The sequence below is a fragment of the Poecilia reticulata genome, linkage group LG7 (genome assembly GCF_000633615.1).
Source record: "Poecilia reticulata strain Guanapo linkage group LG7, Guppy_female_1.0+MT, whole genome shotgun sequence".
Classification (NCBI taxonomy): domain Eukaryota; kingdom Metazoa; phylum Chordata; class Actinopteri; order Cyprinodontiformes; family Poeciliidae; genus Poecilia; species Poecilia reticulata.
Genome location: NC_024337.1, coordinates 8,933,756 through 8,958,946, shown reverse-complemented (window position 1 = coordinate 8,958,946; position 25,191 = coordinate 8,933,756). Strand labels below are relative to the sequence as shown.

At 38.5% G+C, this 25,191-nt stretch overlaps 1 protein-coding gene across 1 annotated transcript in view; it reads left to right on the top strand.

Moving 5' to 3' along the window:
- The window catches only part of prkar2aa (protein kinase, cAMP-dependent, regulatory, type II, alpha A), a 42,232-nt gene extending 17,324 nt beyond the window's left edge, over nucleotides 1–24,908 (top strand). The window contains exons 3-11 of the mRNA XM_008413198.2: nucleotides 9,016–9,051; nucleotides 16,261–16,397; nucleotides 17,753–17,859; nucleotides 20,468–20,609; nucleotides 20,966–21,067; nucleotides 21,187–21,261; nucleotides 21,361–21,426; nucleotides 21,703–21,841; nucleotides 24,078–24,908. Of these exons, the coding sequence (XP_008411420.2) occupies nucleotides 9,016–9,051; nucleotides 16,261–16,397; nucleotides 17,753–17,859; nucleotides 20,468–20,609; nucleotides 20,966–21,067; nucleotides 21,187–21,261; nucleotides 21,361–21,426; nucleotides 21,703–21,841; nucleotides 24,078–24,202 (929 nt within the window). The 3' untranslated portion in view covers nucleotides 24,203–24,908. The remainder of the gene's footprint in view (nucleotides 1–9,015; nucleotides 9,052–16,260; nucleotides 16,398–17,752; nucleotides 17,860–20,467; nucleotides 20,610–20,965; nucleotides 21,068–21,186; nucleotides 21,262–21,360; nucleotides 21,427–21,702; nucleotides 21,842–24,077) is intronic.
- The last annotated feature ends 283 nt before the right edge of the window (nucleotides 24,909–25,191 follow it).

The following is a 25,191-nucleotide window of genomic DNA, read 5'->3' as shown; positions in this document are numbered from 1 at the left end:
TATAGCAAAACACATACCACACTGTATGGTAGTAAATGTTTTCAGTCTATTTCTAGAAGAAAATAACAATTACTACAATATTAGTGCTTTAAAATCTTTTTATAAAATTATATGTTAAAACTGAGTAAGATGAATTCTAGTAACCATCTAGATCAGGGGTGGGCAATCCTGGTCCTCGAGGGCCGGTGTCCTGCAACTCTTAGACATCCCTGGTTTGTTGATGTCTCCCTGGTCCAGCACACTTGAATCCAACAGTTGAATCACCTCCTAAGTGCAGTCAGGTTCTCCAGAGTCCTGCTAATGACCTCATTATTTGACTCAGGTGTGATGAAGTAGAGATGCATCTAAAAGTTGCAGGAGACCGGTGCTTGAGGCCTGGAGTTTCCCACCCCTGATCTAGATTTTAAGGTTTAGAATATGGAGTTATTTACGGAATGAGAGATGGGTGGTTTGCATTTCAAGGATTGGGGTTTAGGTGAAGACTACAGGTTGGGCATTCTTATTTTGATGTTATGTGAATTTCTGTGTTTTTCATTATTTTCTGAAAATATAAATGCAGAAAAACACATCTGTTTGTTTCTTTCCTCTCCATACTTCTAACCTGGTGAACGTAAAGGGAACGGCAGCATATTATCGGAGTGGGGATTTCCACGGACGATAAATGTCTTCTCATGATGCTCTAAAATGCTTCAACAGAGACTCCTAATGATGGGAATACATGTTTATGATGCTAAACCCTAATCAGGAGGTAGCTGCTGTACCAAAAAACATGTAGACGTCAAGTACCATAAAGTTTTATAGTGACAACAAAAGTGTCCAGTAACCGTAAATGAAAAGTAAGCCGATTGTTGCTTTCCTGTTTGTAGCCAAAAGCTGTTTCTCTCTGACTTTTTTTTTTTTTTTTTTAACAGAGTGAAGTTCTTGTCTTGTGAACATGTTTTAGTTTGGTGAGAATTGCAGAAAGGGGAAAGGAATAATTTCCCTCTTTTTTTTTAAGCAGCAGATTGGCTTAACTTTTCAACTCAACTGACATAATTTACCAGCTGTAATTTTTTATTCCCCCCCCACTTCCAGTTTTTTTCCCCACTGTTTTGGTCAGTGGATCCTAATGTTAAACTGAGTACACAATCTATTAGTAATAAATATAGAGTAAGAACAGGGCCTGTCAGGCTCAAAGTGGGTTAAATTACATCACCAAGAGTTGAAGTGCAATGAAAGCAATGCTGCCCAGCTATAAGCAGGCCAGAGTTACTTCCTTTTAAGGGCTTAAGTTTCAGCGAGTTTGCGATGAGAGGGTTGAAACACTGGGAAAGTAGATTGAGTCACATATGGGACAAGGGGAAAAGTTTTAATAGGAATCTTGCATATTGAGTTCTAAGAAGAGAAATGCTTAGGGTTAGTGGGAAGCTGAAACTTTGGATAAAACAGTAACTTCACATGATGAGCAGTATGAGAATAACAATGAGTTCCTGATGAATGAGAAAATGCTTTTGAGTTTCAGCTTTAGCCTTTTTAAAGCTCCTCTACATTGTCACCTCGAACATAAAGTTCAATGTAACCCTTTAACTGACTATTTGTTTGAAAGCTTCTTGACATAATTATCATTGAAGTATTCGTTCTAATAACTAAGTTAGTGTTTGTTTTTTTTTTTGTTTTGTTTTAGAGGTTAAAAATGTTTGAACGCTTGGGTAAATATTCTAAAACGGAAATAAACTTTTAATTTAAAAACCTCCAAGTCTTTTAATAATATTTGCAAATATCAGGGCTGTTCAGTTATGGGGAAGAAATAATTACTATTTTTGTGAATAATACAATCACAATTTTACATAATTGCTAATTGAGTTTGAAAACCTTTTTATACACTATAAAAAACACAGGCAAAAACTATTGTGGAACAGTAATTACTGTTTGTTGATACAATTTTCTGTAATTGATTGGAGCCAAAATTGAAATGCAGATTTGATTAATTGCCCTGCCCTCTCATTTAATAAACCACAAGCTTTTTTTTTTTTTTTTTTAGTATTTATTTTGTCTGATATGGTAATTGAAACATATTCAAAAGTTATCTTTTTGGTATTGTTGCCTGAACAGCTTTGGGAAAACTGATGTCTTCAACAACCTGAGCGATTCCAGTGTTTTGCGTTGGGCTCTTTAAACTGTGACAAAAATAAACAAAAGCACATTACTCTACTTTATATATCAACCTTACTCCGGTGACATCTTTTCTCAGCTGACTCTTGTCTGTCTCTGACGGCACACAATAAATTCCTCTAGCAGCAACAAACTTGACTGTAAAACACAATCACATTGACATCCCAGATACTGGATAAGCATTCAGCTCCTCCAGCTTGTGCTCAGTCCATGTAGTAAAGCTTCAATTTGCAAGAGGCAATAATTGGCATGTTGTTTGACACTCATAATTTGACTGTGGTATGACGCACTGCAGCCTGAAGACACACGTCAGCAGACCTGATGCCTGCATGGCACTACATATTTTACCTAGAATGATACAAAAGATGCCATCAGGATGATTATCTGCAGTCTATCTCTTGTATGACAAAAACAGTTTGGAAATGGATAAAAAGATACCCGTCCTTTCTACTGTGTGTGTCCAGTTTGGGTGAATTGGTTTTATTTGATGTAATATGGCTATAAAAGGCTTGAACTTAAAGTATTGAGAAAGACAACATAATCTTTTAAATGCATCATTACCCCACTGGAACAAGACTTTTTTTTTGTGGGGGGGGGGGGGTATTTAAAGCTAGATTTGACTGTCCCCTCTACAAGGACATGATGTACTGATTATAAAAAAGTTAAATTGTGTTTCAGAAAAGAAGCATTTTTATATAACTCCACAGTGAGGTTTCTAGTTCTTTAATCTACCTTTTGTCTTCTATATTATCAGTTTGTCAGTTTTGTAAAAAAAAAAAAAAAATCACAAACCTTTATTATGGAAAGAAAATAACGCATTCAGTTTCTATGCACCACAAATCTGGGAGAAAGTTCCATAAAATGGCAAAGATGCTGAAACACTGACTTCCTTTAACTCGAGGCTAGTAGCACATCAGCCGTGTAAAACAAAGTACACAGATGTTCATTTAGAATCACTAAAATGAACACAGAAGAACCAAAAAAAAAAAAAAGTTTTAGGATTGGTCATTTTGAATTTCAGTCCATGGTGAAAAAGCTGAGTTGCCTCTTACTGTATGTCTCTTCAACAATTCTTTTTGTACCGTCTGAGAGGAAGTATCGTATTGTGCCAGAGTCAAACATTCAAATAATGGCGGAAAACAAAAATCCCTTTGTTTTTGTTTTTTTCCCCCCGTTTTGTTTTTTCCTGTTCAGACTCCGCACGCATGCATCGCTAGGGCAATATTCAAGGGGGAATTGGGACTTCATTGCATGGTGGGTGTACAAACTGAAGCTGAAGCTGATGGGTTTTCTGCGTTTCTAGTTGTCTTCCATTTGCTGTGTTTTGTGAGCCTGCACATGTCTCACGCTGTTTGTGTTTGCTGACCTCACTGTGTGCCCAGATGAAGGATGCAGTTGTTGTTTTTTTGAGGGAGTTAGACTTGTTGGGACATCCAAGGCTGCTTGCACTGGAGGAGAAGTAACACATGGGGGGGAGTTCCTTGAAACATATCTCTCCCTGTTGTTATCATTTGGGCCTTGAGGCTGATTTGGGGGTGAGGGGAGGTGGGTGAACAGAGGTGGGAGAGCTGGAAGAAGAAATGTGGAGGGGGCAAGTTGCAGTTTAGGGATAAATTAGACATTTGTGACTTTGAAATGTATTAGTTGCAGAAACTCTTGCATTTAGTTGGAAGCAATAAAAACATCAATACCCTTTCTTTTTTTGTTTGTTTTTTAAGTCAAAACCTTCCACATGGAGCTGTAGCTCTGCACTTTAGAACAGGAAGTTTACTCGTAAATACTCGGGTCTGGTGGAAAATGATGATGATACCCCTTTTTTGTGACATGCCAAACGCATACGGGCTCAATATTTTGACAGGCTCTGTAATCTATCAATTACATCCAAAGCAACGGTGAGACAGATTCACAGGCTCGTAAACGGGCCTGCTGAAGAGAAACGAGGTTGAATGGAAAGACTAGACTCTCATTTAAACACTTTGCTATGATGTATAATTAGAAGCATTTGGAGAAGGATTTCCATGTGCAGGTGTGCTGCAGTGGTGCCTAACACTGAGATGCTAAAAACTCAGTGTATGATGTGAGACTACTAAATGTTAAGGATTAGTAATTTGATTAAAAGATGCACAAAATCATGTCTCTTTCAAAGTTTTAAATATTTTTTAGTTTTTTATTTCACTACCAGAAAAACATTTATTTGTGAACATGAAGTAACAAAAACAAAAAAATTCAGTTGAATAAATGAATGGCTCCAAAAGGTTGACTCGCTGCCAAATTTCTGTTCCAGACTAGTCTGTTTAAAAGCTTTTTTAGCCTTTCACTGTTTCTATTCCAGGAAGTAGAATAGTTGTAGGAAAATCAGGGGGGTGTAAGTTACAGCAGGTTGGTAAAAAATTAAAAAAGGTTAAGCTGTTGTTATATATTTTATTATTTTGCCCCCTCAAAGCCAGTCTTTGCTTTCTCAATACACATTAAGTTTTTTTTCCAGATTGAATCTTTCTTTCCTTTCTCATCCATCTTCACTCACTTTGTCAAGGGAAATTATTAAATGTAATTTTTTTGTCTCAAGTACCGCAGCCACATTCATCCCCTTCAGCCAGCTATATGAGCTATTGACGGACAAGGCCGACAGTCTCACAATTAGAAGGACTGAAAGATAAATCAATGGGAAATGCCAAGCAGAGATAGTTCAATTGCTCTCTTTTCGTTCCCATGGGTTTTTGTCTCTCCTGCCTCGTTTTCAACATTTCTTTTTTTTTTTTTTTTGAGTGTGTAATTACATAAAAGTGACAAGAAAAATGGGCTTTGTCATTTTTCTCCCATCTTTTCCATATTTTTGGGTTCATGTAATGGCTTAATTCTCATTTCTTATCACTATGTCCCTATACGTCTTTTTTTTTTCTTTTTTTTTGTCAGCGATTGTTGTAGAACTCACACTTCTGCCCCTTCTGGTCTAATTGTTTCCCCCTCTGGTTCTTCTTCTGTCGTTCCTTTCTTCTTTTCTTTGCTCCTAATTTTTTTCACTGCTGTTAATGCTGCCATAACACCCAGTGGGTGTGTATAGGGAGGATGGACAGACCGTGTATGTGTGAAGGACAGGAAGGGTGATCTTCCACTTATCACTAGCTGGATAGAAAAGGGGGATGGATGGTTACTGGGGGGGCTGGAGAGGGAGGTGAAAGGGACTGTGTTGTTATGGTGATGAGAGATCCTCTTTGTGTTTGGTTGCCAAGGCAACTTCAGTCACACTCTTCATACAGCCACCACTACTACCCCATCACACTCCGAACCCTATCAGCCACATGACTGCAGGAAGAGCACTTCACACGTTACACACTCGGACTCCTGCACCCACACAGTCTGTGTGTACACACACACACACACACACACACACACACACACACGCACACATCCCTTTGTTTTATGTCCAGCTGCCCGGCAAAATTGACATATAAGGAGATGGAGATGAAAGTTAAATACTATGATGTATATGAGGTGTGGCGTACTTATCCATCATTTACATCAAGTCGCCAGACATAATTCCCCCCAATGGTGGATCAGCTGAGTGCAGTGGGATGAGTTTGTAGTCGACTTTGAGACTTACTCGGTTATACTTTTTAACTGTATTTTTGATTCTATGACAACAATGAGACAAATAAAGCAGAAAGCATGCTAGTGTGCTTATGTACGCTAATGTATTGGTGTTATTCTATTTAGTGGACAATAAGCTGCTGCTAAACTTTGAAGAAACTGAGCAAGGTGAGCCCACCAACGAGCTAAAAGAGCATTAGGTTGTCCTGTTACCAAGACAACTCAATGTACTTCACGTCTTCAGTGTTCAAGAAGCGATCTGGATCATTTGTCAATTAGTGAGCTGCAACAGCCGGGACTCCCATTTTGCCAGTCAACATATCTGTACACTTTGTTACTTTAACATAACCAATGAGGACAGTAGAGCCAGATTTTGGTTGGTTTTGCCTGTGAGTTGTTAGTATAGCTGGTCTTAATAAACTGGAGCCTGTGAGAATGCGCTCCTCTGTTTTGTCTGTTTTGTTGTTGCATATCTTTTGCCTCACAAACACACACACACCCTACCCCACAGCAAAGGGAAGGTCGGGGAATATTAATGAAGTAGAACAGCTGGTTTGCATGTGTTAGGCTGTGAACACTGGTTGCACAATGTATAGTAAATGTATTATTAATGGAATGACAACATTCATAATGTCAATATTGCCAAGAACTGCGTAGAGTATAATTAATATAGTATAGTTAATTAATATATTTGCTGATGCTTGTTTAATGCTGCAGGAAATGTTGAAGGAAGCTAGAGCTGCCACAATTCAGTTTGGGTTAGATTTTTTTTGAGTCACAATTTGTGTTGTTTTAAACTCTTGTGTTGAGTTTATAATAAAAAGTACACAAGTAGATTTAAGCCCTCTGGATAATTTTTGGACATTTATGTTCTTGCCTGTATAAACAGAAATATGTTAACATGAAAAAGAAATATCTGAAAATAAAGCAGTAGGACAATAATACTTGACATTACATTATTGATATCAATATTGAAGTGCATGTTACTGCATTCCTTACAACAGAAATATTCTCTGTGTACACGGTGTGCTTATTCATTTATTACACATCTTTACTTGCAGAGCTTTTCTCAATTCCCAGTGTCACAGTGACAGTGATGAGACGGTCAAGGACTTCCTCACGTTCCTCATCAGAAAGAAAGGGCCAGGCCTCGAAGCGTCGGTCTAGAGCTGAGGGTGTGGAGAGTTCAGCCTTCAAGCTCATGTACCTTGAAATAAAAATAAAATTTTAATAAATATTATTTTCTTACAATCCTGAATTTTTTCCAGGATCGTAAAGATGATTGTGTACAGGGAAAAGAAAGTCCTGATTATATAAACATTAAACACCTTTTCTGAAGATCAAGTTGTACAGGTTGTACACTGACGGGACGTACCATGTTACCAACATTATTGGTGACAATTGCAGGCACTTTCTCCATTAATCCCCATTAATTCATTACTTCTGTCAACAATTTTGCTATATTGCTCTCTGTGTAGCTTTTGTGCAGGGCTTGGTCCCCAGGACATTTGACTCTTCACAAATGTAATGAGAAGAGACAGTCATGTAGGGGTCAGTTGCTCTGAAAGTCCAACCATCGCATCATCTTCTTAAAAAAACTTTTTTTTGTTCTATAACACTTTGCAATCGCAGGTGCTTGCATATGAACACCACAACTGACGCCCTAGTTAATCAGAGCATTTTTCTGAATTATTACTCAATTGGAAAATATTATATTGTCGTGCATTGAATAGATATTTTAAACACTCTAAAGGGGACGATGAAGATATTCTGGTGAAGTCATTAAAGAGCTACAATAGCACATAAAGACAGCTTCAACTTTTCAGTAAAAACCATGTTTTGTTTTGTTTTTTTCTCCTTTTTTTTATTGCACATTTGACTTGTATCATGCAGCAAAGCCATTGTGGTGTGGAGATTCTAGGAGAATGTCTCTAGCAGACCTAAATATTTCTGTTATGAGCCATAATCAAATTTAATATTATATGGTTTCCATCCCCTTTTGACCCTGTGAAAAGACAACAAGGCCTCTGACAGGGCTTCTCTGTTTCAGTTAAACACCGCACAATCCTGCACTGCATGACTATCAGTGTCACATGCCTAAACAAATATCACATGGACAATGCTACCTAAAACACAAACAGCAACAAGATGGAGATAAACATTGGTTGTTCATATCAGACCAGTTTTATTTATGGCAACGTTGCCAGTTTGTGATACTAGCAACAGATGATATGGATGGATGTTAAAGCAGGATAATAAATTCTGCCCACTGTTGAAGCCTAGCACTATGGCAGAATGACTAAAGTAATGCAGCTGGCTAATCCTGAATATCTGGTGTGCGTGTCTGTGTGTGAGAGACGGTTAACACGTTTATGCAAATGGGGTTGAAAAAGCTCCAGGTTTTTGATTTTTTTTTTCTGTGTATGAAAGCTAATCTAGTTGATTATAGCGCCATTTTTAGAAATTCACAAATTATATGAATTTTTGTGTTTAATACACATTTGTGTGTGAATAAGTAACCTGGCCTCTCCTGTGGCTTTTTCTTTTTATTGATGATGGTCTCCTGAGAGTAGTGTGTTGATCTTTGACCTCATTCTCAGATAACTGCAGGACGGTATTGTGTGTGTGTGTGAATACCCCCTTAGTCTCCTAACAGCCTAGATCTAATGGACTCTGACACTGAGCTATGAAGAGAGTGAGTGACGCACAGTGTGTGAGTGTGTATTTATGTGTGAGTTATGATGGAAAGATTCTAGTTGGTTCCTTCACAACTCTGCAGTTTTGATTTGTTTCTGGTTACTTTGCTTAAGGAGGAACCAGCAGGGCATCTGGCTGCTGTTGTGTGTTCTGCAAATAAATTGCAGACGGACTTAACTCTTGGGATGATGATTCTCTTTAACTTAGGAAACACTGTACCACGGGGACTTCTCTACAATTTGCAGGAGCTGGCTAAATGTTACTGTAATTCATACTGCAAATCTAATTTGATAGTCAGACTGTAATAGAACACCAAACTTGAAAAGCTTTTGAAAACAAATCTCAAGTTAATCTTCTGTTTTATTCTTTTACAGTTGTGAGATATAATCAATTTTCATCTATTGAATTATTACACCTATCATGTTTCCTCCTTTTTTCTTTTTCTTTTTATAAGTCTCTCTTCTCTGCCAGCCAATTAAATCTCATCTGTTCATAAATATCCTCAGGACTTCAGAGTAATCACAGATTTGTGGTACACGTTATGACAGTGATGTTAATTTTTCTTTTTTCTCTTTGCAGCTCCACCACCAAGCAGATTCAACAGGAGAGTGTCAGGTAAGGAGTCTGGTTGTGAATTCAATTATGTGTAAATCTATGCGTTTGTGTGTATGCATGTGGGTTTGACGTCATGTCCTCAGAGAGGGGAAATCCACCATAGTTATGTCTCTGCGTACATCTCTGCCTCACTGACATTATATTTAGGCTTTTGGCTTCTTTTTTTTTTCTTTTTTCTTTTTTTTTTTGACGAGTCTTGCGTCGAACCATGTTTAGTCAATGTTTTAATAATGAATGTTTTTTGCAACGTTTTTCCTCTGAGGATCTGGTGTTTAGTGTGTCGTCTCCATCTCTGTGGTCCTGCCTGGAGAGCACACTTGTTTTCTCACGCTCTGCTGTGCCCGTTTAGTGTTTACATATGAGTGATTGAATGTCGTCAGCCGTCACAGAGCGCTGCACTTAGATTAGGCCGTGGGTGTGTCTTGAGTGTCGACTGATGTTTATCTTTTCTAAGCTCTGCTGTCTTTGTTTCAGCAGCTGTCCTCCTTGTTAATATTCAATGTTGCCGGTATCTTGATCATTATGATGTGATGTTTTTCAATTGTAATAAGGTTTTAGAGGTTCTTGTTGCCATAACATGGCAATTAATGTTGAATGGACCATACAGACACTTGTGTTTTTGCTGTAAGGTAATGATCCTTTTTAAACTATGATTAAGCATCACTGGTTCAAATAGGTTAGTTATACTGGAGAGGAATTCCGCTCAACATGCAGAAGAATATTTTAGAAATTAGAAAAAGTTTACTGCTGGAGGAAATGAGCATGTTTTTGTGTTTTAATAGATTTAAATAAGTGTTTGTTGCTTGTTCAGTTTATGTAGTTTGTTTTAGATTAATCAACCCTGTCTGGTAACCCGTTTATTAGAGACTCTACAACCTGATGTCTTTCTGGTCTGTAAACGCACCGAATTTGGTCTTGCCATATTGTTTTATTGACACTCTATAAGAATTTTTCCACCAAAAAAAGTTGCATTTCTTAACTAGGCTGATGCTGCAGCCAGTTCTTTGTCATGTCTGTAAAAGAACCGCTTTGTTTCTGTCTTCATAAATATCTCATCCAGTTAATCCACCTGTGTTATATCCTCTGTTTTGTAGAGGATTATATTGCATGTGCACAATTTAGCCAAACAAAAATTACTTATCACAACATCCCTGCAAACAGGTACATCAATATCACTACCTTAGTTCATTAACAGCGGTAATTGTGAATGCTTCACAATTCTAATCAACTAATCTCTCACACTCACCAGCGTGAAAAGAGACGGTGTTTAGAGACGGATATATTAACACGTGGAATATTAAAATACTGACAGTGTTAAAGAACTGTCAACATTTATGGATTCACAACAAATTAATCAGCTGTGAGTGCAGCCATTAGAAATGCATCTACTGACTTACGCTTTGTGCGTAGTTCAGTCACCTGCTCGACCTCACAACTGGATTTAATGATATATTTCGTAACAAGCTGCATTCTCTAGAATATCCACATACAGATATAATTGTCTCAAGATGCTGAAGCAAGTTTAAAATATCAACTCTGGTGAAACATTTTTTCTTTTAAAATATTTATAAAACTTACTTTGAAAGCAATTGAGCTCTCATACAGCTACATGACGTCATACCTATTAACTGTAATGCTCACTCGTAGCAGGAATTCTAGTAAAAATATTTCCATGCTGTTCTTCTGCAAAAGTAAGTTCTAGCAGGTCAGACTAATACCAAAGATTAAAAATCGGCCACAAAATCCTAATCTTTGCCTCTAGTAGCGCTGCACAATAATAGACAGATGTAGTATAGCGACGTTATTGATGCAGAAAGTCTAGATCAGGGGTGGGCAATCCAGATCCTTGAGCTCTTAGATGTCTCCCTGGTCCAACACACTTGAATCCAACAGCAGAATCGCCTCCTAAGTGCAGTCAGGTTCTCCAGAGTCCTCCTAACGAACTCATTATTTGACTCAGGTGTGTTGAAGTTGAGACGCATCTAAAAGTTGCAGGAGACCGGCCCTCGAGGCCTGGAGTTGCCCACTCCAGGTGTAGATTTTAGTTTGAAGTACCACAAGTCTATTCATTTAATTTTGAGCTATTTATATTGCAGAAGCAACACTGCAAACTGCATAATAAACCAACTTAATTAGATCCTGGTCAGTACCCACTTCACTGTCTGGTTTTATGTCTCCATATTTCAGCGCGCCATGTTTTTAAATTAAACTCCACTGCTTCAGTAGAACTTTGAAAAACTCTAAAGATGATTAGTTCCTTTCTATCAGGACTTCAGGTGCAGGGTTACACCAGAAATGTGCAACAGAATGTACCAAAAAGGCAAAGATGGGAACATTCTGCATTAATCTGAAGACTACTAATCATATTTGTGAGTAAATCAAAAAGGAAAAGAACCAATTATGGGTGAATACTGAGTTTTTATATGGAAAACGTCAAAGTTGATTCATCGTGGGACAATGACACTTTCTTAGGGATGAGGCAGCTTACTTTTTCACTGCTGCTTGGTTTTGCTGCATTTCAGAGCAGGTCACAAGGCAACTTTGAAAGTTGGTGTTCTCACTGCAGATTTTTAGTCCTCTACAGCTTGTTTAACCAGTAAGGAAGGAAGATGGATGCAATTGCTCTGGTTTGCCGTCTGTATATGGGAAATGAGTCTCACCCACTCTGCTCTTCGTGCTGCAGGGAGATGGATCCTGCAGGTCACTGGTGATGACTTATGCATGAGCAAAGAGGCGGTAATTTTCATTACAGTCAGAGACATGAGCCCAATTTATTGGGTGGCTGCAGTGTTGCATGGTTTAAGTGAATAAATAAACGTTCATCTCTTCTACCATATTCCCCATCTTTCTTTTTTTTCCCCCAATCCCATTCACTGCTTGTCAGGAAAGGTAAAGGAAATCAAATCTATGAATTTGTGGGAATTGCTAGGGATGGTTAGTTTAGGTAAATGTATGTAGACTAACCATCCACACATAAAAATTCATCATTGAATATTTAATATAAAATCTGAAAGAAATGGCATTCAGTCCTAAAAGCGGCTTCACATTCCTGGAGTTAATTTTACTTGAATGTTATTCTCTACTAAACATTTACATCAGCATGGTGCAGTTTCTCTGACACTCATACTTTTAAAGCTTTGATTGATTGTTTCTGACCGGGAGCAGTGTATTTCTTCAGATGGCTGTAAGACCACAGGGGGAGGCCTTTAATTTTTTTTCAGTATATGTCACGACAGTTTTAACAAGTATGCTTAAAATTATTATTTTTTTATAGAAAAAAGGCTAGTCTTTTTTCTATATGAAAGACTTGCATTATTATTTTATTTTTTTATTTTTTACAAAAAATGGTAATACCAGGTCACAGTAAAAAATGAAACAGGAAAAAAAAAAACTAAAACTTGAGTTGCTATTTTTCAAGGTTTATTTGGTATGTATTTTATCTGGTATATGAAGAGAGCTTACTGGTAAAAAAAAATCTGTTTTCTACTTGGGAAATTTTTTTTTTTTTGCTTTTATTTTTTTAAAAAATCCCATAGTTAAAAATTTACTCTAAAATTTGAAATCAAACACTTATTAGGCCAGAAACCTTAAAACAATCATGTATTGTTTACAGATCTAGATAGACAAAAAGAAGGAAGTGTCCCTGATTTAAACTCATTCCTCTGTCAAGATTTTCACACCAAACAAACACAAATGTATGCAGGAAAGGCTTTTGGTTGCTCACTGGGTCCTCAGGAGTTACAATTTTTTCTCAGTAGCTATTAAGTTCACCATGGCAACATTTACTTCCACCCGGAGCACTCGGCTGCTGTTGAAGCCGACTTTGTTCACACACTCTGAGTTTAACCTAAAAAAGATACTTGGGACGGAGCTGGCTTTTCCTTTTTAGCAGTTGGTGCCAGATGAGAAGCAATGCTCACAAGCAAGTTCATCTAAAAACTGCATATGTAAACATAGATGTATAAATAATAGTGTTTTGCTTTTTTCCCCAGTTGGTTTAAATCAAGATAGTTCTGAAGTCTTTTATCCAGCAAGGTTTGCCAACTTTATGTTTGTCCTCTACATTTAGATCTTTAGAGTTTTTGCTTAAGATCATTTTAAAAATTTTGATGGATTCTGCTTGTTGGGAGTAAGAAAGAACCCCCTTACCTAAAGGTGCTTCAATCAAAACTTTGTGGCCTATTTGAAATCTAGTTTTTAATAAGATTTTCACTCATTCTGATGTGCGAGAGCAGTCACTGTGACAGTGCTGTCTTGTTCTATAACAAGACTACTATCATGGTGTTGTACGACGGTAAAAAGTTAATGATTTAATGGTTTGTGTTTATATCAGATCACAGATAATGAATAGTTTACGCAGCTACTGGAAATAAAATAAAGTTAATTATTTTCATCTCAAGGTTTTATGTAAAGTTGCTTCTGGCAGACAACTTCTGTTTTGGCAATGAAACAATTTAGTTGTTCTGTAATGACTTGACTAACTCACAACCGCTTCACCGTCTAAAAATCTCTTTGCTGCTTTAACCCGATGTCACCAAAGCTATTACAAATGGAGTGCAAAAATACCTTAATTATGACCATTTGTTGTCGTCCAAGCAGTTATTTGGTTTATGTACAGTTTTTGACTACTTCAGAATCCATAACAAGAATCTTCCAGGATTCTTAAATTTGTTGGCAATTAAATAGCGATTCTTTTCCCTTTGGGATCAAAAAAGTATTTTTGAGTGGAATTGAAAATTATTATACAGATCCCTTCTCCCTGATGTCACGCAGCAGAAGCGCAACTCAAATATAAGTACTCATTTTGTACTTGCTGTTTAAACCCCAAATTGTATATTTTCCAAATGATGGAAAAAAAAGAAAAACCAGCAACTTAAAAGTTTAGCAATTAATAAAACATCCTTTTTTAAAAAATAGGTAGTGTTACTATTTGCACTCAGTCATAGCATTAAATTCTTTCTCCTTCCACAAACATAAATATTCAATATTTATTGTTTTGTTGTTTTGTTTTTCTCCCTACTGGGTTGTTTTTGCTGCTTATACCCAACACAAAAAAATATGAAGCAGCATAATCTATTGATATTGGAGCTACATTTGATAGAAACTAAAAATATGGTTGATATAGTCAATCCCCCCAATCAACTATAAAACTATACATTCCTGCTAAGAGATTAGCCAATAAATGGTGTATAAATAACATTTTCTCCAGTTGTTTGTTTACTGCTTATTGGACTGAGCAAAAAAAAAAAAAAACTTAACATTCACAATTAATTCAAACATTAACATGTTAAACATTGAATTTTATACATAAACAGATCGTCCTATTAATTGTGTGTTTGATTTGCATTTTATCAGAATTCCAAATATAAGTGCCATTTTTGCACCAGCCTGACCCTAGAATCCAATGTAGCTGCCATACCTTTAATCCCTTGATTGATGCAATGAAAATCAGTTGAACAATACTGGCACATCTGCCAATGTGCATCTCATTGAACCTTTGAAATACATCTCCTACCATCTCCTTCAGTGAACAATTTGCTGTAGTGTTCAAAAATGAAAAATTCTAACAAATGCTGGTAATTAGACCATAAACAATAGAGGTTTGTGTGGGTTTTTGTGATTGTCATCACAATGCTTCTATGCAATTAACTGTATGCCATGGAAAGCACTTGTGGGATCAGATTGGGCTTTGCGGTTCATGTTGGACTGACCAACACAACCACGTCAGCTGACTTCCCACAAAAAATGGTTGAGGAATGGAATGCCATCCCACCGCAACACGTGACCAAACTGGTGACCAGCATGAGGAAGGCGGTTCCTTGTTTGTTGTGGTTGTATATGGCTCTTTAATGCATTACTGCCAGGATATCTGGCTTCTTCCTACAGCAAATCGAATAAAGGTCACCAAGCGAGATCCAACAGCAGAACAAGCCGTTTGGCTTTGGCAGAAAGGCTCTGGCGCATTTTTATTTCATTTTATTTGTTTTTTTTCATGGGCACAACCCACATACTCCGCTCTGCTGCTCAACCCTCAAACACATTTTCCTTACAAACGTGACCCCATTTCAGGGGGAAATGTTACAACTTACCATTAGTGGGTATTGCTGCAGATGCAAGTCAATGGGACCATAATAACATATGGCTCCACTGGGGAACAACGCTGTTCGTGTTCACAGAAGCTGCTAACATATCCAGCCTGCCAGGCTGCAAAGTGATGACCAGCGGCTCTCTGCTTCCTGCTGTGTACATCTGACTCCCACAATCCAATCACAAATTAAACTGTCTTAATATTCTACTCTACCGCATCTGACAGACGGTGTAATACGACCTCTTCCTTTAGAAGCTCATACGTCGGTTTAGAACATTTTGACAAAACACGTGATATACTTATACATCTGTAAAATATTGTTTCAATATTTTTTGTATTTGGCTTGACCAAAGTACCATGTCAGAAATGAACTCTGATTTTTAAGAGTCTTGTCCTTAATTTCCCCCCCGGCCTGGGGAAAAGGATCTGTCGGCGCTGAGAAACAAAATGTTATTGCAGCAAGCCTGCCTGCTCCATTATCTGATCTAAAAGGATATCAGTGAAGAATACACATCACTGCGTATATTCACACCAACATGTTGAGGACGAGGTCTGCCTTTTATAACCTCATATTCAGTATTTTGATTGGTCTGGGTTCTGCATCCAGATTCACACTTTTAGCTGTGTTTTCTCTTCTATTTGTTGTTGTTTTTTGGGGTTTTTTTAAACTACCTGATCAAGCTGAACTAAAGGAGCTGACACGTTGACACTCCCGAGGTCACACTGCTGCGAACATCACTGGCACCGCTCCTGGGAGGAAAGACGTTACTCGCTTGATTTCCGCACACACACGCACACATTCTGAGACGATAGTGTGTTTAGTATAGATGTCATGTGAGAAGTGTAGTGTGTCTGCAGAGGAGGAGAAACGCAGATACGTAGTGACAATTTGAAATGACCTTGTCAGGGTTTGTCTTCTGGTGTGGCAAAACATGTTTCAGTGTACGTGTCATTTCCTCCTCTGGGCTCCTCCAGCATCTCACTTATCCTGCAGGCTGTCGCCTCATTATATGCTCTCCACTGTCGTCTGTGTGTGTTTTTTTTTCCTCTTTATGTAATAGTTTATTTGTATAAATGTGGAACATGGATGAATGTAATGGAATTGCATGTCTTTCTGTCAGTTTGTGCCGAAGCATTCAACCCAGACGAAGACGACGAAGACGCTGAGCCCAGAGTGGTTCACCCAAAAACAGACGAACAGCGCTGCAGACTGCAGGAGGCCTGCCGAGACATACTCCTCTTCAAAACACTAGATCAGGTAGACTGTGTTGCGACACTGAGGAAATGTAGCTACTGATGACATTGGAGAATGGTGAAATTAAAAACAATGCATCTTCAATAGGTATTTTCTTAACCTACATACAAGAACCACAGACAACATATATCAATTTTAAACCAGACTTTTGCAAAAGGAGAAAATACAGTGAACCTCTACTCCAAGCGGTTCACTGTATTTTCTGAAAACCTCTGGTCAAAGCTTGTCTTATCAAGAAAAGGGAGGGGGGGAGGAAAGGCAAGAGGGGGAAACAGAAACTGCTTCTGCACACAGGCAGTTTCACAAGTAAGGATTGTCCCGGTAGATAAGGATTCAAGATGGAGGGAAAAGCAAGTTTTATCTTTTCACACAGTTAATTCTTTCACATGAGGGCAGAAAGGAAGATGGGGCCTCCTGTTATAATCATGTTACAAAGACATTCTTGTAAATAATGGGAAGACACAGGTTTCAACCTAATATCAGCTCACACACAGTAGAAAGCTAAATCCCTTTAAATAAAAAAACAAACTAACTACTATTGTAAAAGTGATAACACATATTTCTAACAATCTTCACCGAAGATGTGCATCCATCTTTATGCTACCATATGCACATTCGTTTTAATCGAAAATGCACAAATCAGACTGATCAATATCAACTTTTTTTGTTTAGTGATCTGCATGTTGAACACTAGAATCAAGTTTTTCTTTTTTTACTTTTTTAATTAAATACATCAAAACAAAAAACTCCCTTTATTTGGTCTATAAATGCATCAGTCAACATTTTTTTGTTTGAGGAAAAAAATAAATTGAGACTATCTAGTAACGTTTTTTTACTATTCAGAACTATTATCTGGGTTTTTTTTTTTCATCTTTAATTTTGCTTCAAAGAAAATGTTCAAAAGAGTCTTTGTTTTGTTGCTTTCCTTTAAGAATAATCTCTTTTTTTCATCTTAATATTCTTGGCCTTATTGAAGTTTGATATTAATCAGATGGATGTTTCCCAGCAAAACGTTTTTTTCTACTTCGGGGATTGCTGAATGGTTCCAAAGGAAGACTTGAGCGACACTGGACTGTTGGTTGTTATGGTTGCAAAAATTGAGTTATTAAATTCACATCTTTTAAGTCCTGCTGTTTTCAAGGGAGCACCAGCATTTCATTTTATACGAAACGTATCCTAGAAAATCATAGACGCCACCTGCACTATTGAATTCCAACCAGTCATTCATTCCCCTGTTTTGTCTCTCAGTTGTTCTGTTGATGTCATTATGAAATCTAATCATTTCTACATTCAGAAATGGTGCCCATGTGAAATTCAATGTCTCACTTCTTAACTTTTGATTTTCTTCCATCTTGCAGGAGCAGTTCTCACAGGTACTGGACGCCATGTTTGAGTTGAAGGTTCAACCACAGGAGCATGTCATCGATCAGGGAGACGATGGAGACAACTTTTATGTCATAGAGAGGTAGGACTTTTTTTTAATTTTTTTATAAATGGCTACTTAATTGCATTTAAAGATGATCTATTTCCTTCAAGGGGTGTTGAAGTCTTTAAAAACGTACAGTGTTCACATTCATCGTCACGAGACGTCAGCTGTTTCAGTCACGGATGTTGGTGCAGTACTGTTAGTGCAGTTTATTCAAACTCTGATTGCAAATAATATTGTATATGTGGCCAGTTGAGTGGACTTTCACTGGCTTTTATACACACACCTGAATTAGATCTCGGTGACTAAGACGCTTGAATCCAAGGAAGCGAGGTTAAGACATCACAATAATGGAAAAGAGTAGCGATAAAATTCTGCTGTTAACTGTGGTCTACATCACAGCTGAGATGTTACCACCTTATTTTCTTCCTAAATTTGCGCAGCCATAGTTTAAAGCTACAAATCTGCAAGTATTTTTGCACCTTTTCTAGATTGCCTTTAAACACCTATTGATGTTTTTATGGATGTAAAAGAAGTCGAGAGCAAAATTGCTGCAGTTTTATTCCGATTTTCATATCCAGGCATTAAAATACCAAACTTTTTTGTATGTGCCATCTCCACTTAAACATGTCTAAGTTTTAAACCTGCCATTTAGGAGAGCGTATCGTTGCCGGTGTTTGGCCGGTGGCTGGTTTGTCTGTCATTTGCCTCTATTCATTCTCGACACATCGGCTCAACACATTGTTATAGCTCCATTTGGGCTCAATCTCCCACACCTTCCCGCGCAGCCTGCCGCCTTGTACAATGCAAGCGATGACCTTTGAGAGCGGCACGCCTGCCTGGTCGTATACTGTGCCGGGGTTTTCCGTGGACAAAGTAATGAGTGGTAGTTAATGTCATCAGCAGGGTGGGATGTGAGCATTAGCACACAGATACTGCTATCATGAAAGATGAGCAGAATACAGCAAAATGACTCCCGTTTTGTCCCTATTTAGGCAGTGATCACGTCTCCTCCTCCACACTTCAGTGTATATCAATTTATTCATCAACCTCTGGGCAGCTTTACTTGTCCCTTGCTTTCAGCTGTTTCTAAATCCAGCCTCTTGCCCTGCCAGTGTGCTCCCATTTGGCAGCGTTTCAGTAAAGAATAAACAACCTTCTCTGAGGCCCATAAAACAGGAAGTAGCTGAAAATCCTGTGCAAGTCCGTAGGGAGAAGCCGGAATATGATTTGGACGGAGCATGGAATAAAGCGATAAGGATCATTGTAAAACATTATGGAGCACGCTTGCGTAATTTACTCCAAGACTTTAGTTTTAACCTCAGCATGTCAATCCAGTTGTTTCTCTTTTGTGGACCACATGCTTTATTGTTCTAGATGCTTGCGTGTAATTGCGATTCAGCAATCAAGATCAGTTGTTTAATGCAGTGACAGGTTTTCATATTTTATCACAGGAAATGAAATCATCACAGAGCAGAGCAGCAACGGGATGGATAGTAAATTATTTCCAATGCAGACACTCGCCCTGTGTGTCTTCTCTCACCACTTTGTGCACAAGTCAGAGCACTAGCCCACTCCATTATTACCATTGATTATTACTGCCTTCATTCAAGCATTTATTTAAATAAAATACTGCTTCTTCCTGCTTAAAGTTAACTCTGTGCTGACCGATTTATCGTTGATCACGGCTTCTTTGCGCGTCGAATTAAAGGGCTAGAAACTTAGCCGTTCAGTGGCACATGCATACAGAGCTACCTGAGAACACAGGCGATCGCTGTCCCCATGGTCATGCTAATCCAAAGTAAGCTAATACTCCCAACAGCAACGAGGGCTTTAGCCCCTCCGCACAACCAATGAGAGGACAGGCCTTCTTAGAAAATGACTGATTAATCCTGCCGAGCAACATCAATGCAAATTACCTTCCTTATGTATAATCCTCATAGAGATGGAAAGAGGAGGCAGTTCAGAGCTGCTCTGTTCAAATGTTGCACTCATTAGCAAAGCATTGATCTGCACTTTGTGGCCTTTCCTTCTACATACAATTTGTTTTTGTAAAGAATTCAGTTATTAACAATTAAACAGACGAGGTTTTTATTTGGGACACGTATAGTTAAGACCAAAACTGTTCAAACCCCTGGCAGATTTGGATTTAAATTATTACAATTTCTTGTTAATTGTGAAATGAATCCCTAATCTCCAATGTTTGGATCCCTAAACAAGTTCTCTAAGAGTTGGAAGAAATGTATAGGTAAAAAAAAAAGTTTACTTTAATTCTGAAAAAATGACTCGACATATTAAACATACTATCCTGCAAAACAAATGTGAAACAGAGATTGGATTCAGGATTCCGCAAAAAAAAATTAATGGTGAATTTTGAAGAAAAACTGTGGAAGTGGTATAAAAATCAAGTTGTGCTTTTTTTGAGGTGAGGATATTTTGTGATGGATTAAACAAAATTGGTTTCATTTGACTGCTTTCACGTACTGTATATAAACTCTTAATTATATTGTCACCCACTGTGCAGAAAAAAAATCCATCCAGGGTCGCTGATTAAAGCATTAGGCCAGTTTACAAAATGACTGTCTGATGTAATATTTTGCTAACCTTTTGTTTTGTTTTGTTTTGGTCCAACTCTCCCTCTCTCTAGGGGCGTGTATGACATTGAGGTATCAGGAAATACTGTGGGTCAGTACAACAATAAGGGCAGCTTTGGAGAGCTGGCCCTCATGTACAACACGCCACGTGCCGCCACCATCGTAGCCACCGAGGAGGGCGCACTTTGGGGCTTGGTAAGAACGCAAATGAAAAGCTGAATTGTAAAAAGTAAAATAACTGAAGGGACACTATTTAAAGTCTTACAAAATCCAATCTCATGCTTTATTTTTGCTAAAAGCAAGAGTGGAGTTTTTGCATACTGTCAAGATAGACCACAGTCTGAACGCCTAGCGATGCTTTCTGTGATGCTCAAACTGGTTAAGAATGGAGCCATGTAATCTATGAATGGAGCTCTGCTCCAGTCTGATGATTTATGCTGCTGCAGCTCCTCCTGGTGGCTAAAATCAGAAAGACAACAGCCAGACATCCATTCTGTGCAGGAGAGATATTTTTTCTTTTTTTTATGTTCTCACAATGTTTTTGTTCCTAGGACCGTGCAACATTTCGAAGACTCATTGTCAAGAACAATGCCAAGAAGAGGAGGATGTACGAGACTTTCATCGAGTCCGTGCCGCTGCTGAAATCGCTGGAGGTAAGCTTAGATCACCCAACAAGTGTGAAATGGTTGAATGAGAGTGAGCGGTGAGTGAGACGGTCCCGACCGCTTCCTGGCTCTGCTTTCTTTCAACATCCTTTTTTTTTCTTTTCCAGGCAACAGAGAGGATGAAGATAGTGGATGTATTAGGAGTGAAGCAGTTCTCAGATGGAGAGTGCATCATCACACAGGTGGGAAACTACAGGTTTCCACTGTTTTTTACCCTGAACTTCCATTTCTGATTTATTGTTGTTGTTTTTTTTTTTTTTTTTTGCTTTTTTCATTTTTAGGGAGACAAGGCTGATTGCTTCTACATTGTAGAATCTGGAGAAGTCAAAATCATGATGAAGAGTAAAGTAAGGCACAGACCCTCCTCACCTCCACTTGTAGTTTAGCAGCTTTACAATGTAATTCTTTTATTGTCTTGAACTGTTTTCACTAGCTGATTTCTATTGAGCACAATGGAGTACTGCAGCCCACACACTCAATTAATATCTGCCAGGCTGCAGGAGGGCTTCCAGGTTTTGCTTAGCAACAGCAGGGAATCCATCACAGCCTCTCAGCGGCTCTCGCCGCGCCAAGAACAGGCAGCGCTCGGGGAGCTCCTAACCTTTTCATCTTCCTCCCTGCAGACGAAGGCAGACCACGCAGACAACTCTGAGGTGGAGATAGCACGCTCTAACAGGGGCCAGTACTTCGGGGAGCTGGCCTTGGTCACCAACAAGCCCCGGGCCGCCTCAGCCTACGCAGTAGGAGATGTCAAATGTTTGGGTAAGACTAATTGTTGGACAAACTCCCGTTAGCATTGGTGGTAATCCTGAACATTAGACAATGATGAGATGAGATCTGCTGGTGTGACGCAGCATGTGGATGTTTAAGGAAAAGATATTCAGCATCTAAGCTAAATGGCTCCATAGGGATATTGTGTGGTTCCTTGCTTCTCTGATTATTGGTAAATAAAATAATTTAATTTAGAGCTGATAAGTAAACATCTGACGACTTCAGCACCGCGTGTGTTTATTTCTCACTGATTGAACAGTTTTGCGGCCCCTGAATTGATTGCATGTGGCCCACCAGAACAGGTGGTTGAGACTTTTTTATCTTTAATTAGAGCAAAATTCTTGCCAATAAAATTTTTATAAAATAGAAAACATTAAGCGAAACATGCTTTTGGTTTCTCATTTATTTTATTGTAAATAGAAGTAGATTTAACAACTGACTTGTACTCAGAAACGGACTTTAGGGGATCTATATTTGCTTTTAATTAGTTTATCAAATTGACTTAATACAGAATATATTTTTTTCTTACAAAAATTGACCCAAACTTTGCTGTCAATCCTGAAAATAGGCTGAATATTTTTCTTATTTTCATTTGAAGAATTGATTCTACAACGTTTTAAACTAACCTTTCCGTTTCCTACAAGAAAAAACTGACATTTCTTATACGTTTAATTTCAAATATTGTATGCTTAGTTTATTCTTGAGTAGTAAGACATCTATCTTTTATTTGTGGTTTTAGTATTTTGAAATTTGCATTTCTTTGGCCCATAAATAAAAAAAGACTTGACAATTTTGGCCCATGTGACAAAGTTTAGACACCACTGGTTTAAAAGTATTATTATTTCATAATCAACTCATCTGCCATAACCTTGTAGTTTCTAATTTTCTGAGTGGATGTTAATATCCATGCTTTTCTTTAAATGGAAGAAATGAGCAGCAGTTTTAACAGCTGTGCTTCAGCTTGTCACCTCTCCCCTCCTCCTCCTATGAAATATGGACGCCGTCTCCTCGTCTTCATGAGTGGATCCATGCACCTTTCCACACAAACCTGTCACTCTCGTCTATCAGCTGACTGAGCTGGCAGTTATCACCAGCTGTCTGCCACAACTGCTGATTGGCTTGTGAAGCAGAGAAAATGTAATTCAGCTGTCCTGTAGCAATATTGTTTGTTGCTCTGGGTTTCTCTTTAAAGTTTTTTTTTTTTCTCGTCGCTCTCCCTGCCTTCTGCTGCTGTGAAGGATTAGCACTAATTCATTTTACCGCTGAGCCTCCTTTGAGACTGAGAACATTTTATTCTGCTCTTTATATTGGGGATTATAAGAGAGTAATATTGTTTAATTAATAGAAAACAATCACTTATAATAGAAGTTACATCTTGACTTTTTTTTAAGCGGATTTTGCTTGTTCACAGTCAACGAGCGCATTCTGGACTCGGCTGAGGAGCTCCTCGGTATCATGGATGTTATTCATACGAATGGCAGGATTTAGGACCTCACAACAAAAGTGCTCGCAAACTCCCTACGTTGGTAACGAGATTCAGAGAAATGCCTGGAGGAAAAAACGTTGACGAGCCCATAGTCAAAATGTACCTTTTGTTTTACTTGACCCTTCTTTGAGGAGTGGAAAGCAACTTTTGTGAGTGATTCCAGTGCTAACAAAATTCTAAAAGCTCTTGTCAAAGTAGTTTAGTATCAGGGAGTTTGCTTGCAAAAAGGATTTAACTACATTGTCTAATGTTCGGCTACTACAACTCTCCTCTGTCGTCAACAGCCTGTTTTTAGTGCATTTCTGACAACAAAAACTGAAAATAGCGGATTAAAATGTTTAACAGATCATTAAAGGGACAGTATTATGAAAAATAAATATTTTGAGCTTTGTCATATGTTATTCCTTAATCATAAACATACCTTTAGTATTGTTTTGACTCTTTTATGCATATTTGAGAAATCCTTGAGTCTCCCATGGCAACCATTCAGGCTCCCTTAGTGCTTGATATACAAAGCGGTGCCTATTTCAACAAAGCTCCTCCCAATTTTAGAGTAACTGAACGTAACATAGTTACTTGATTGTACCATAAAACAGCACTGTGCGCCCGGAAAACGCATAACACCGCCCCTTTAATAAGAACCAGAAGCTTTCAGGAGATAAAAGTTGATCCGTATGTGATGTAGTTCAGTACTTGGGGCCGCTGAACGGCACATAACCTCCTCTCCTCCTCTCTGTGCAGTAATAGACGTGCAGGCGTTCGAGCGCCTCTTGGGCTCCTGTAAGGAAATCATGAAGAGGAACATCGCCCACTACGAGGAGCAGCTGGTGGCTCTGTTCGGCTCCAGCATGGACCTGAGAGACTGAGCCTCCCACACCACCCTCCGTGCCTTCTTTTACAAACACACAAACAAACACGCAAACAGACAGACAAACAATCAACACACAGATACAAGTCCTCTCCAACAACAGGAAGTGGTTAAATGGACTCATGTGCTTTACACCCGGTGCAAAAGCACGGGAAAGCGTGCTCGGCTCACCTGCAGGTACATGAATCCTCAGTTTTCAAACACTCAGCCCTCTCTTTTTCCTCACACACACACACAAACGCATGCGGTAGGCACTGAGAGACGCACACTCCAAAATGTTTGCTCACCCTCGAGCACATCCAAGCTAAACAGATTCCTTGATAAGCTCACTTTGGTTAGATGTACACACACACTCTCACACACATCCTACTACAGGCCACCCAAGTTGTTGCTTGAGTTAGTTTCAACCTCTCAGTATGAATGTCTTACCTGCGGTGACCTTATGCAGGCAGAGCAGCGTAAGGGCATGAACTACACACACACACACTCCAAACATATTCAGCATCGCACCTTCGAGCTCTGTTAGTGCAGGCTTTATATTCACATGAGCACTTGAACAACTCAGACTTGTTCCCAGCCTCAGCCAAGGACACATCAAAAATACAAGCGCACACATGTGACAGGTGTAGATGCTCAAACACACACACAACACACACTCCCATACACACCATGGAGACAGAAATCTTTAAAAAAATTAAAAAAAATTAAAAAAAAAAAAGCAAAATCTCTGAAGGGAGATGAATCCAAAAATGCAAAAAAAAAAAAAAAAAAAAAGTTTAGACAGATAAGTTTTAGAAACATTTTATGAAGATAAAAACAGAAGCTTTGATAAAATATTATTTAAATAATAAAAAAAAAAAGTGTTTCCTCTTTGGGAGGCTGGGTTGCAGAACTTTGTGAGCGCACTCCGTTTTCTTCCTCTGCTGTCGTTGATTGAGTTGAGTTAGTGCTGGTGATTGTTGCAGTACCACGGAGGAAGCAGTGAAA